Source organism: Homalodisca vitripennis, chromosome 1, assembly GCF_021130785.1.
Source record: "Homalodisca vitripennis isolate AUS2020 chromosome 1, UT_GWSS_2.1, whole genome shotgun sequence".
Lineage (NCBI taxonomy): Eukaryota > Metazoa > Arthropoda > Insecta > Hemiptera > Cicadellidae > Homalodisca > Homalodisca vitripennis.
This window is the reverse complement of record NC_060207.1, coordinates 18,154,050-18,168,912: the sequence shown is the minus strand read 5'-3', so window position 1 is coordinate 18,168,912 and position 14,863 is coordinate 18,154,050. Positions and strand designations below refer to the sequence as shown.

General features: G+C 36.4%; 1 protein-coding gene across 1 annotated transcript in view; it reads left to right on the top strand.

The window, feature by feature from the left end:
- The first annotated feature begins 2,182 nt into the window (after positions 1 to 2,182).
- The window catches only part of LOC124357857, a 204,874-nt gene continuing 192,193 nt past the window's right edge, over positions 2,183 to 14,863 (top strand). Inside the window, exon 1 of the mRNA XM_046809936.1 lies at positions 2,183 to 2,450. Within this exon, the coding sequence (XP_046665892.1) occupies positions 2,369 to 2,450 (82 nt within the window). The 5' untranslated portion in view covers positions 2,183 to 2,368. The remainder of the gene's footprint in view (positions 2,451 to 14,863) is intronic.

Here is a 14,863-nt window from a genome sequence, read left to right as displayed (position 1 = left end):
TAATGTACGTAACAGTTTTAGCTAAGGACGTGCTATAAGACAAAGACTATTCCATTTACGAGGATGAAACAAATTTTAATAGTATTAATTACACTGAAATAAAATAAAACATTCCACTTAACATGAACTATGTAACCAATTACTGGCGTGACATAATTAAAATGAAATTGTACCGCTCAAAGCAGTTTTATTTCGCCATTTTATTATTGTTAGCAACTATATATACGAGTATCTTCATATTGCAACACAATATAAACACGTAGCAACGATATTATGTCCTGTGGTAATGAACACTACAGGTACATTGCCAAAAGCAGAGACTAGGGCACTAATAATCGTTTATCTACTGTAACGATCCGGTAACTGGTTGTGCATTATCTTATCTCAGTTGATAACGGTTTTCCGACGTTGCCAGTTTTCTGAAGTAACAGGTTTATCGTTTACAGCGGGAGTGTTATACATGATCGGTTTCAGCAGTTGAGAAATAAGATGTAACTGGTGGGTTGTAATAAAGATAGATATTTGTAAGCTGTATTCTATTTTTCACTCACGCAGGTCTTCAGAAAACGGGTTAGAGCTTTATTACTGGCAACATTGTAAGTAATTTTCAGAATTTAAAATTGTAAAAGAATTTGTGAATAACTCAGGATTTAATACTTATTTATGGTACCTTCCTAAATATGTGGTTTTATCTTTGTATGTCGTGCGTGCTTTATTTGGAATAAATTTCAGCAATATACAAAATGATTTAAACGCAAGTTCGGGAACTATAAAGATATTTTCTCTTTTTTAACTGTTGCCAATTATAAACATGTTATCAGCACTGCGCACTTTTCAGAATTTTTTTTATTTTTATTTTACTTATTTCTATCTGTTCCTGTCCTCACTTGACACCAGTACAGTTTAAAACCATTAAAACTCCTTGGCTCATCTCTCAGCAGCCGCCTGGTATAGTAACGTTTAACACCTGTATTGTTGTTCCAGGATGATCTAAGTGCGTGTGGTTGACGCTACCGCAGTAAGATGACTTGGTGCGATACCCTGGTGGTATTAGCACTGCTCGCCTACTCCCTGGCTCCTCTCTCAGCAGCCGCCCGCCATAGTAACATCGAACACCAGTATTGTTGTTCCGGGATGATCTAAGTGCATGTGGTTGTCGCTACCGCAATAAGATGACTTGGTGCGATACCCTGGTGGTATTAGCACTGCTCGCCTACTCCCTGGCTCCTCTCTCAGCAGCCGCCCGCCATAGTAATGCCTAACACTAGTATTGTTGTTTCAGGATGATCTAAGTGCATTTGGTTGTCGCTACCGCAGTAAGATGACTTGGTGCGATATCCCTGGTGGTATTAGCACTGCTAGCCTACTCCCTGGCTCCTCTCTCAGCAGCCGCCCGCCATAGTAACATCGAACACCAGTATTGTTGTTCCGGGATGATCTAAATGCATGTGGTTGTCGCTACCGCAGTAAGATGACTTGGTGCGATACCCTGGTGGTATTAGCACTGCTAGCCTACTCCCTGACTGCGCTCTCAGCAGCCCCCCGCCACAGTAACGTCTAACACCAGTATTGTTGTTCCAGGATGATCTAAGTGCATGTGGTTGTCGCTACCGCAGTAAGATGACTTGGTGCGATACCCTGGTGGTATTAGCACTGCTCGCCTACTCCCTGGCTCCTCTCTCAGCAGCCGCCCGCCATAGTAACGTCTAACACCAGTATTGTTGTTCCAGGATGATCTAAGTGCATGTGGTTGTCGCTACCGCAGTAAGATGACTTGGTGCGATACCCTGGTGGTATTAGCACTGCTCGCCTACTCCCTGGCTCCTCTCTCAGCAGCCGCCCGCCATAGTAATGTCTAACACCAGTATTGTTGTTCCAGGATGATCTAAGTGCATGTGGTTGTCGCTACCGCAGTAAGATGACTTGGTGCGATACCCTGGTGGTATTAGCACTGCTCGCCTACTCCCTGGCTCCTCTCTCTCAGCAGCCGCCCGCCATAGTAACGTTTAACACCAGTATTGTTGTTCCAGGATGATCTAAGTGCATGTGGTTGTCGCTACCGCAGTAAGATGACTTGGTGCGATATCCCTGGTGGTATTAGCACTGCTCGCCTACTCCCTGGCTCCTCTCTCAGCAGCCGCCCGCCATAGTAATGTCTAACACCAGTATTGTTGTTCCAGGATGATCTAAGTGCATGTGGTTGTCGCTACCGCAGTAAGATGACTTGGTGCGATACCCTGGTGGTATTAGCACTGCTCGCCTACTCCCTGGCTCCTCTCTCAGCAGCCGCCCGCCATAGTAACGTTTAACACCAGTATTGTTGTTCCAGGATGATCTAAGTGCATGTGGTTGTCGCTACCGCAGTAAGATGACTTGGTGCGATACCCTGGTGGTATTAGCACTGCTCGCCTACTCCCTGGCTCCTCTCTCAGCAGCCGCCCGCCATAGTGGTAAGCTATTCTTTGTTAAACCTCAATGTCGTAAATGTTCAAGCTTCTTGCTTTTCACAACCATTTGGTTTCTTTTAAAAGCTCTTGTATATTCTTACTTCTAAAAAGGACACTCTAAAACAGATTATTTTCACTCAGTGTCACGCTTGGATTATAGCTATCCATTTACTTTAGATATGCACTACAATAAACTTCTTAACTCGATGTATTATTAAAAATCAACATAAACAGAACTGTAAATTGATTTTTATAATGAGCAAATAGTGATTGAATGCAGTCGTCATCTTTAATCATTCAAGAGAGTACCTACTCTCTAATATGCAAGTGTATTATATACTCGTATATGTAAGTGTAGAATGTAAGTGAAATATTCTTTTATAAACGGTAGTCTAATAATTTATAGATTAATCCATTGTGAATATTATTTTATTTTTCTGCTTTTTTATGTAGTATGAGCAACTATTTCTCCCAATTTCTTATATAATTTACGTATTATTAAGTGTCAAGGTATTTGTATTATGGCCTCTAAACGCGCTTATAAAAATAATATCCCGCAGAAAACACTTGATACACGATTTTTCAAAATAACGATCAAAAGCCTCACAAATCTTGCCGAAGTACATTTCACTTCATATAAAGCTCAGTGTGGTGGAAACGTAACTGTGGGAGCGAACACATTCACCGGAATCCTTCCAAATTTAAGAACATTCCCCCAAGGAATTTTACGACCCTCTCACTTAAAGTGAGCCCCATGTGGTGGAGAGACCGCAGGTAATTCAGTGAAAATAGCTGGCAAGGAGCCCCACCACCGGCTATTACAGTCTGTTTAGGGGGAGGGTATGATACTGCCGGTGTCTTGGACGCCGCGGCTCGAGATGTTGGCGGTAGTTCTAATGTTAGTGGCAATATTCCATTATTGCTTCTAGATCACACTGGCTGGATTATAGAAGCCCCTGTGGCTAGCACAGTGCCACTCCTCAATATAACAAGCAGATTTTTGTGTCTGAAACTATAACTTAGTAGTGTACTTTGGTCGAATGTGACCAAAGTGAGCTAAATCGTTCAACGTCTATAACCAAGTAATGTCATAGTTATAATGGCTCGAATGTGACCAAAGTGCTTACTGTAACTTAGAACGTCTCGAGTATAACCAAAGAATGTCATGCTTAGAATGTCTCGAGTATGACCAATTAGTACTTACTGTAACTTAGAAGGTCTCAAGGAGCACCACATTTAGAACGACTTAAATTATCATCAAAGAGCCCCACACTAGAACATCTAAAGTATGATCAATTAGTACTTACTGTAACATAGAACATCTGGAGTATCACCAACTAGCTCCATACTTAGAACATCTCGAGTATGATCAACTAGTACTTACTGTAACTTAGAAGGTCTGGAGTATAACTAGTAGCTCCATACTTAGAGTATATCGAGTATGATCAATCAGTACCAATTGTAACTTGAACGTTTGGAGTATGATCAAGGAGCACCATATTTACAACAAATCTAGCATAACCAAGTTGCCACACTTGGAATATCTCGAAAATATCCAAGCTAGAACGTCTTGTGTGCGTTTTTACGTGTAGTGCCTCTGTACCGCCTGACTGGGGCCTGGGGATAATAACTGGCCGGCCCAGCTGTTACACGACCGGACTACAATCAGCTGATTGCCGCCTGTCAGCTCGCGTGCTATGCACAATCAGATGTAGATAGAGGGGGCCGCAATGACTCATTCCCCAGATAAATTAGCCCTAATCAATCCCATTCGGGTTCGTTCTGGTATGAAAATTTGATTACGCCCTTCATTTTATAAATAAAAACCACCCTCACTTTTTACGCTCTATTCAGTATCAAACGATTAAATAGTTCAAATTGTCGTGGCAATCGTTAGACATTGTTATACCTTTATAGTCACACTTCGGCGTTAGTCCTATGCGTACATGCAACAGGTTAGTGAAGCCATAGTCATAGAAGCACTCGCGTTACTCATACATAGCGTTATGATCTCACTTATTGCCTGGAATGATAGGGGTTAAACTATATAATATTACAATTTTAAAGTACTAAGTATGTTAGGATTATTACATGAATGGATTTTTAAAATGAATCCGACCTGACGAAAACGGAATTTGTATAGAGCTTAGCTTTAAACATATGTACTGATTTTATGTTTTACTTTCTAAACTCGGAATCCCGCCCCACTAGTTCAAAAGTCTTCAATGAAAAATTGATGTTATAAACGTATTAAACAACTTGAAATAATTTTGGTTCTTTCAACCCATTAATTTACTCAAGGTCGTCCAAATTATACTTGTGACGTCTTTATTGGATATTACTCGTATTTATTGGAGTGAATATTGGGAAGCAAAGTATGTAAAAAGTTGAATTATACTGTATTTTTTTTCTTTCCACTACAGTCATCGAGTGGATTTTAATCCCATTTTATTCACTACTTCTAGCAACTTAAATCTAAGAAAATATTCACATACTATCCCCCTTCACAGTTCTGTCCAAGTTTTTTGTAGTTTCAAATTATAATTTGATGTTTTAAACTGTAAATAGTAATCTGAAAAATATGTGTTTACTTTATTTATTCAAAATGTCTGTACCAATTCACAAAAATACATATGCCAGGTCAAGACGGTAAATATAAAACATAAAACAGCAGTAAAACCAAAACAATAATACAGTAATAAAAAGCGTTGTCAAAAGTCACAACGGTGAGAATAAAACAATTAGATAACAGTCCTAACATACTTAAGTTCACATACTTAAAAACACTATAAGAATGAAGGACACAATACACTCCAACAACAATTTATTCCAACGATGATTCCTGATCCCTGAAATTGTGTAAATTAATAAAATCCAACAACAAGATGTTACAGTAATCGAAAAGTTTAAAGAATATTAAACAGTAATAAAAATTACAATAAATACTGAGAACAAGAACGAAGTTAAAAAAGAGAGTTTGTGTGGAAATTTTGAAATAATTTATTCATATTTTGGAGTTACCTCACCAATCGCTAAGAAAAAGTACCCTACGATTTGAAAATGGCGTATATTTGTTGCGAACCATAAAAAATGGCGTTGCTATTAAATTTCAAAACTCAAACTTACTGCTCTTTAAAATTTGAAATTAATAATTCGTGAGTGAGCTCTGTGATGAGGATACATTCCAATGACCATAACTTATCTCAGGAATGTCTGGGTGGCATTTAAACAGGGTTGGCTATAACGCCCCTGTCATGCTGCTCGGAATTGTGTGAGAAGCCACGGGTCAGTTTAAATTATAGGTAAACTAAGAGCTTCAAATGAAGGATGAATGTGTAATTAAAATTATACCGTTATATCAGTCAATCTCAGCACTACGCCAACGTTTTGAAAATACTACTTCTTTTGGCGGGCCATGGATGTATATTTTGAACGGGGAAAAATCTTCGTTACGCGTCACAGAGCATCACGCATGTTTATATTTTCCACATGCTTCCGAAGTGGAATGACATCGTTACCGAAACGTAAATAAACCGTTATATATACATCTGATCTGAACTAACATGCCATTTAAAGCATGTTTTACTGAAATGACCAGCAGTCAACAACTAGACAATAAGAATGGTTTTTTTAGTTCTCCTCCGTAGACTAATGGCTTATAGACTCGGCTCTCTAACCGAGAGATCAAGGGTTCAAATTCCGGGGAGCTCCAATCATGTACTTTGACAATAAAAACCAGTGCACTTCGAAGCCGGCGTAGGTAAGACGCTGAGGCTTAAATGAGATTAAAAAAATAAAAGAGTGGTGTTTGTAATCAGCTGTGAACTACCGTATATATTACTATCACTTGGATTCACAATTTTATTTAAATATTTAAAATATTTGTTTATCTCTTTTTCAGTTATCATAAACCCGTCATTTCGTTTTTAGAATATACTGACAAAGGAAATTAAATAATTATTTTGGAACTATTGGATTCTAGTGAAAATGATACTGACCAAATTATAAAAACTAATATGAACGATAGTAATAAAGATGTATAAATATATTTTTTACCTTAATATTTAGAAGTCAGTGATCATTGTAAATATGAAATGTAAAAAATATTTTTTATGGTTAAAATTAATTGAAAATATAAAACTTTACTGTCCTAATATTATTCAAAAATAAAAAAATACCGTTTAACAATTAGAAATTAGCTTTTTCAATTCCAGTGACTGTCTATTTTTTTCTTCTAAAATTGGGATTTATTGCGGCTTAAGGATCGAAACTCTCAGAAGACAAAACGCCTTGGTTTTGTCAGTAACGGCAATTTAATTGCTCCAACTGCATTATCTTCTAAAAATTTTAAATTACTTCTACTGATTTTTAAAATCTTTTGCTTATCATAACATTTTTACAAGCCTTATTTATGCTTAAGAAAGCCTTTAGTAATTGATAAAAAAATAAATTAATTTGACATAAGTAAAATTTATTTATATTTTACGGCAGTTATAAGAGTAATATAACTTTTTCAAGAATGGGAATGATAATAATCTACCTATGACTTTGAGTAGGAAGTTAAAATCAAGTGGTAATATGCTAGGTTAAATTATTGCTGCTTTAAGTATTGTTCTTAAAATTGGATTTTTTAAAGTGCGTTGTTTTTTCTTTCCTACTGTTTTACATGTCATGTCAAGATGTTCTTGCAATTTACTCATTCTTTACAGAAGCTTATGTATAATTTCATATTTTAGACCACCAGTTCCTCTAATATAATTCACAAATTATATAGAATATAACTAATACTAACCGAACTTGCATTTGTCTCTTTGATGGAAACGTAATACAATTTGACGTTTGAAACGACCAGCCGTCTTGAAAAAGATCAGAGAGGAAGTGAGATGATATCAAAAGGAACGGAACTCGGCGAGTCATCGAAGCGTGTTCTGGAACAACTGGAATGAATCATTTCCTGGAGGGAATATACGAAATTTCGCCCTTGTAAAATGGAGCAAATCTGGGAGCGGGGCGGGGAGGGGAGTGTGAGAAAGAGGGGGTTAGCGAGGGCTGTAATTGATTATGCATGTAAGTCTCAACTTGTTCGGCCCGAGGCCCCCTTCGGAGTGCCAACTGCACACAACGAAATGTCCCACTGTTTATTGTGTCTCCGGCCCAGACCAACACCGTGCTCAAATTCAAATGGACTTGTCGGGTTTTTCCCTCTCTGCCGCAGTTGAAGAATAAACACGGCTCTGTCGCCGACAAGCTCCTGTCGTGGCAGTGGTCTAACCGCTCTCACCGCGCCACTGTCTCTTCCTGGATTACACGTCCACTCTGAAAAACAAATCCTGCACGCCTCTCAACAAATATAATTAAAACAGTCGGATAACTTCTGTTATGTTTCCTGCTCCTGCATGTTACATAGTGACACATGATTGTTTTTCTCCGGACAAAATAATTACTAAAGTTATTTAAATAGTAATAATTATTTATGATAGTTTTTTTTATTAACATCCTTTTGATTCAAAAATATATAATGTACGGTACTTTGTACTCTTAGTAGTTTAGAAGTAACATATGGCAGAATAATGATAGTTTTTAGCAAAGTAATAAACTTGTGCTTAATTTATTTCGTAGATAAATTCCTCAATTTCAAATATTTATTTTTACTTTTTACTGTTAATATTACTAGTAATCGAACAAAGGATTCTGGTAAAAGACAGGATTACTCAGTGATACTGACGGAAGTTTTCATCCCGCAGATAAGAAAACTTGAGTTCCTAGAAATCGACAAACAAGTGATCCAGAAGCTACGGAGATAAAATATACACAATCAAAACTTCTACAATGAATACTTTGCCTGGAAAACTCAAAATGCAGAAATACTAGGGACTTTTGGAATATTTGAACAATTCTTGAAAGTCTATAGACTACTTACTATAGCTCCTATTATGTTATTTTCATTTCGTATTTGGATTAAGAAACTAGTGAACTAAGAGCTAATTGAAGTATACTAACACGACTGTTTTATCCAGCTTTTTAGTTTGAAGTTGTTTTTTGACAATGGAGGATTGTGAAGGAAACGGGATTTTCCGGACATTTCACATCGTTCAGTGATATAAAAAAGATCAGTAACATTACACTTCGAGATCTACAATCTTATCTCTTCTTCGAGTGAATAACTAACTAACCTAACACATAATTACAAATTACTATACTGGAAGTTTGCTAAGCGTCATTGAAGCCTATAACTATGTAGACTGGCACCATTTCTCTTTCCTGGTTCAAACGAATGTAAATATTCATTTTCTGTATGATTTTCTGCCTAACTGCGCACAGGAAAACTCGAGAATGAAATAAGCTAAAGGTTGTACACTAACTCATGAAATTGTTAGTGTGAAGTTTGTTTGTAACGAGGGAAGGATTGTGAAGGAAACAGGATTTTTCCCCAGACATTTGACATGTTCAGTGTTACAAAACAATTCAAAAACACTACGTTTTCAGATCTGCAATCCGATCTCTTCTTCGAGTGAATAACTAACGTAACACATAATTACAATCTAGGTTGAAATAAATAAATCATACCAGATTGTTGACACGCATTAGTCAGGAATCCCAACCACCATGTTGTGTGTCACCTTCACTACCTCTAAAACATGCACTTAATAAAAACAAAACATAATTATTAAAACTAAACTACGGAATACAGGTCACAATAGGTCTGACGAACAGCTTTTTAGCCTGGATATCTAAAGACCATGAAGGCTGACAATCTTTTCGCAGGATATCAAAGAATTTGAGTAAGGCGCTACTATCTAATGAGAATGAAGTTTCTGAAAGATAAGGATTTGAGAAAATCACGTTATATAGAATGTAAGATATCAAGGAAGCAGGGGTCAAATCCATACATTTTTTGCAGTGCCTAAGGACTCATTTGTGGAAAATCGGGGGAATGTATATTACCGCAGCAAAGCATATGCAATGTAGGTTGGAACCTGAAAGTTTACAAAGAGTCACTTAACTACACTTCTCTCGAAGTATGAATATTGTTCAATATTTACAAAACAAACAACAAAATGTAAAGCGCTGTTAGTCAAACTAATGTAATGAAATTAGTTAGTAGTGATAAAGTTATTACAAAGCAATTAATAACTATTACACACAACTTGTCGCATACATTAATATAGTAGAGACGTGTTCATAGGGTAAGTGGCCCATAATCACTAATTCGTTATTTTTGCTTTAAAATAATCACACTGGAATTTTGAAATTGTAAAGTTGTAAGCGTAATAATCCTTTAAATAACTGGTAACCAAAATAAACTCTAGAATTTTGTTTAATTTTGTGTCGAGGAATGAAAAGAACATCTCAACCGTCTCTGTTTGTCTCAATATTTGTGGTATAAAAAACTGATGGCAATATTTGTGTTACCAGCTTCACAGCGCTTAAGGCGAGGAAGCAGGCGGGTACAGCCAGGGTCGGGCAGCGAAGCTTGTAATTAGGTTGTTCCCCGGTTAATATAAACACATTTCCTGAACAATCTTGGAAAACCAAGGCACTATTATCTTTTCAACAACAATAACTCGGCGTTTAGCGGATATTTTACCGAACACTTCCAGTGCGCAATTAAACAATAATGTCATTGTGACACAATTAAACAATAACATGGCTTTAAAATATAAAAACTGATGGCAATATTTGTGTTACCAGCTTCACAGCGCTTAAGGCGAGGAAGCAGGCGGGTACAGCCAGGGTCGGGCAGCGAAGCTTGTAATTAGGTTGTTCCCCGGTTAATATAAACACATTTCCTGAACAATCTTGGAAAACCAAGGCACTATTATCTTTTCAACAACAATAACTCGGCGTTTAGCGGATATTTTACCGAACACTTCCAGTGCGCAATTAAACAATAATGTCATTGTGACACAATTAAACAATAACATGGCTTTAAAATATAAAAACTGATGGCAATATTTGTGTAACCAGCTTCACAGCGCTTAAGGCGAGGAAGCAGGCGGGTACAGCCAGGGTCGGGCAGCGAAGCTTGTAATTAGGTTGTTCCCCGGTTAATATAAACACATTTCCTGAACAATCTTGGAAAACCAAGGCACTATTATCTTTTCAACAACAATAACTCGGCGTTTAGCGGATATTTTACCGAACACTTCCAGCGCGCAATTAAACAATAATGTCATTGTGACACAATTAAACAATAATATGGCTTTAAAATATAAAAACTGATGGCAATATTTGTGTAACCAGCTTCACAGCGCTTAAGGCGAGGAAGCAGGCGGGTACAGCCAGGGTCGGGCAGCGAAGCTTGTAATTAGGTTGTTCCCCGGTTAATATAAACACATTTCCTGAACAATCTTGGAAAACCAAGGCACTATTATCTTTTCAACAACAATAACTCGGCGTTTAGCGGATATTTTACCGAACACTTCCAGCGCGCAATTAAACAATAATGTCGGAGCGATACAATTAAACAATAACATGGCTTTAAAACAATGTGATGAATCCGAAGAACGCCACACGTGAAACTGTAGTAAACAGAAAGGAAATTGTGGAGATTTTAATCCGCTTACAGCCAGTGGGAGGTTGATGAATGTATTATGGCTCAGGACTACATAATCACGGTCAAAATCCTCTACAGTATTTATCATAGATATAAGGTGGAATAATATTATGTTACAAGTATTATTACAGTAATACTACAATAGCAAGATTCGGACCGATTTTTTAAACTGAACTAATGTAAAGTTAAGCTTTATTCGATGTGAATTTCAGTTAGTAAAAGCAACAACTGAAAATGCGTATGATTGTAATCAATTTGTATACACTCATATTAATTCATTATGAGGTCATCTCGTTATTGTATTTTTGTTAACGCTCAGCCGAATTGTATGAAGAGTTCACCATCATTGAACTCAATTTTGCCTATATAGAAATGAAGCTTCGTGTAAAATGTACAATGTAAAGGTTAATACATTCTCGAGATTACTTGCGGACAGATACACAGACAGTCAAAAATAAAACTTGTCTAGCCTTTTCGCTAACCCTCAGCCCAGTATCCAAAATTAGACACATTTGAGCCAAAAAAATAAGAGGTGTAATACATATATACCTCGAGATAAAGGTATTGAAAAATCGCATTACAAATGAACCTTAGAGCTCCAGCGACTTTTGCTCGAACAAATGTGAGTCCATCGAGTAAAATGAGGGCAATTCTAATATCAATTTTTATTCTGAAAAGTGTGACAGGAAGAAGGCCCACTTTGCTGAGATCGCGTTTAATTTCCGCTCCTCTGTGTACATCTGTGACGTGAGAGAATCGAGATCGCTGTTCGTGCTACCAAATAAATATCCTGCGACAAAATAGTGATCGTCCTTTCGTGCGATATTGAATCTGTGTTTATATTTTACAAAAGCGGACAGAGAAACATCATGGCAATTTGTTCGTATAAAAATACTATTTCAGGTCTTTCAAAGTTATTGCTCAGTGTCAGATATCTTATACTGATTATTATTACATTAATTGTGTAATAGCCTAGTAAATAAAAGAGGTACCGTCTACTTAGAATACTTGTACCGAATGGACGACACACATGGGGTTGGAGATCTCTGAGGTCGTAGTAATAAATACTTGTTTAGTTAAGGCACATAAAACCTACAAGTGTCACTTTTAGATGTTGAAATAAAAATATGAATTGCCTCGTTGATGCTAAAACAGTTTAATAAATTAAAATGATATATTGGGAGTGGGCCTAGTAGTAATTTAAAATTACTTCCCTTCACGTTGATGTCGACATACACGGGCGGCGTCAGCATCTTGGCTTGACATTGCAACTGTAGTCACAAATAAAGGAAGATTGAATCAAAGTATTCTTCAAAGAGAACCATTCTTGGACTCAAGACGTCTAAAACAAAATCGCGAAGGGATTAGCCATTTATCGAGACTTATAATCACGACAACGTGGTCTCATCAGCATGACATCACCACAACTTATTAACCTGGCAAATAAAACATCATCATAGGTAAGTTACTGTACTTTTCACAAATTTATCGTATACTTCATCCTAAATAAATGTCCAGAATGAAAGGGCTAATTTATAATACGAAAAATGTAAATTTTACTTATGAACAAATGGCGCGAGGTGGTAATCGGTGAGCTATCGAATGGCTACAAAGTTCATGTGAAAAATTACTATACGTGCCAATTAGGTTATTATTCCGCCTAGAATTTAGTTCTAAGAACGTCGGAGAAAAATAATACTGACCAGTAACAAGTAACAGGGTTGCGAAAATATGTACATTATATGTGCCACAAAATAACTGTACACACTAAATCTGTCCTGAAAAGTAAAGTCATAACTTAGCTACACACAGTAAGGTGAAGATTAATGGAAAAATTAAGGGTCTTTTCTAGTATGTCCCCGCATTCTCTGTTTTAATTTCTATAAGTTAGATTACGTTACTAGAGCTACAAATGTAATTTCTTAAGGTAATTGAGGTTAGGTTAAGCTAGGTTTTTGACAATAATTAGTTCGTAGGGCAGTAGTCCAGGTACTACTTCTAGTATAAACTCGTCTTATGTTATCAGTGATAAACGCGCGACGCATATCTTTTGCCTGTAATGAAACCTGCGTTAGTCCTGTCTGAGTTTTGTGTGTGTAAGCAGTCATGTTTTCTCTTGTTCAATAAAGCGTGGTGAGTTGATCTGGGCTTGGAATTTGCAAGCTCGAGTGAATTTTTTTTCTAAAAGAGCAAGCATCGCAAAGCGCTGCGCAGCGGGCAAGCATCGCGTGATCTGAGTTTTGAAGAGGCAAGCTAGGGTCTTTTGGCGCTCGGTACAATTTTAAAACTCATCACAAATCATTTACTGCCTCTATTAATACTGATAAGACTCACGCTCTGTAATAATGAATGGAAAAAACAGTTGGTGGCTATAGAAATTAAAATAAAGAATGCGGGGACATATTAGAAAAGACCCAAAATTAAATTTTAAAGTAAAGCAAAAACTCAAAGAAATATTTATATTTACCGGCTTTAAAAAATCTAATAAGAGTTTGTTACATGGTGGTACTAAAATATTCTACGCTTAACCATAAACCGAACCAGAAGCTATGTTTTCACGTTATGACAAGAGAACGTGAAAATAAGTTAGAAAAGTATGTGATGTACAGGATTACATATAACCTGTAGGTTATATAATTTGGAATATGAGTAATTTAATTTCAATTTCGGGATATAAATATGCCCTAAAGATACGCCGACTTGCCGCATTGGAAATGTTTCTTTGACATAACACTCGCAATACTATAGTGAAAAACTAGTACTACTACTATTACTACTATAGCGATTTACTACTAGCAAATTGTGTAACTTGAAATTTTACTTTATTATTGAAGCGAACAACAACTGTGATATGTATGAAGACAACTTTAGGATAGTTTTTATACGGGTGCTACTTCTAAGTTATTGGAAGTTTGAATCAATTATACTAAAAGTTTTAAAGGAAACAGGGCCAAAATATTTTCAAATTTTTGTACTGACCTTCTCGGGAATCAAACCTACCCCTAAATTACGGCGAAGGTCAAGAATATTACAGCCATTTTGTGCATACCTTACTATTTAGGCGTTGAAATCAAGCTTTGATGTAAGGAAAATCATAACTGCGTAATATTTTCACGAAATTCGTTCGTAAAAATAGGTCACCTTTGATTTATTACAATAACAAAGGTTAGGTTGAGTTTGATCATAAAGGTGTAACACAGTTTTCCAAAGTGCTCTTTTTATTCTAACATTTTCTAGAACTAAGTTGCACCAACTCTTAAATATATTTTCTTTCAACTTACGAGTATTTTCATTGAATAGTAAAAGGTAGATTTCTGATAAAAATTCGATCTAAAGTTTATTTCGCAATACCTGTAACGTTATTTGAATTTTTTAGTTAATCTAAATCAAAACTATGGTTAAAAAAATTATGGTTGCCTGTAAAGTCGGTTTTACGGGCGAAGATTTTACGTGACAACGTCTTTTTCTCGGTAGAATATTTATTGATATGAATATTATTAAATTGCACAATAGGAACAAGGAATTGAATGAAAATAAGAATTGCACAAATTTTAACTATAGAAATATATTTTGTTTACTAAAACATTGTACATAATTTGAAATTAATTAAAATTTGTTATTGTAAATGGTAAAGTTGAATAAAACATTTACTAAAATTGGAATTTGAAATTCTTGCTAAACACAGTTAAATTCTAACTCCGCGCGTGGTGATTGGTCGGTTTAGTTCGTTTGTTTGGTCGCACTGTTATGACAGGTTAGAGGTTATAATTTGTTATTTTAAATGTTTGACTAGCAATACGCGCTGTTTCTTCTCAATCGACTGAATTACGATTGGTTGCAGAGTGATTTAAACTAATAA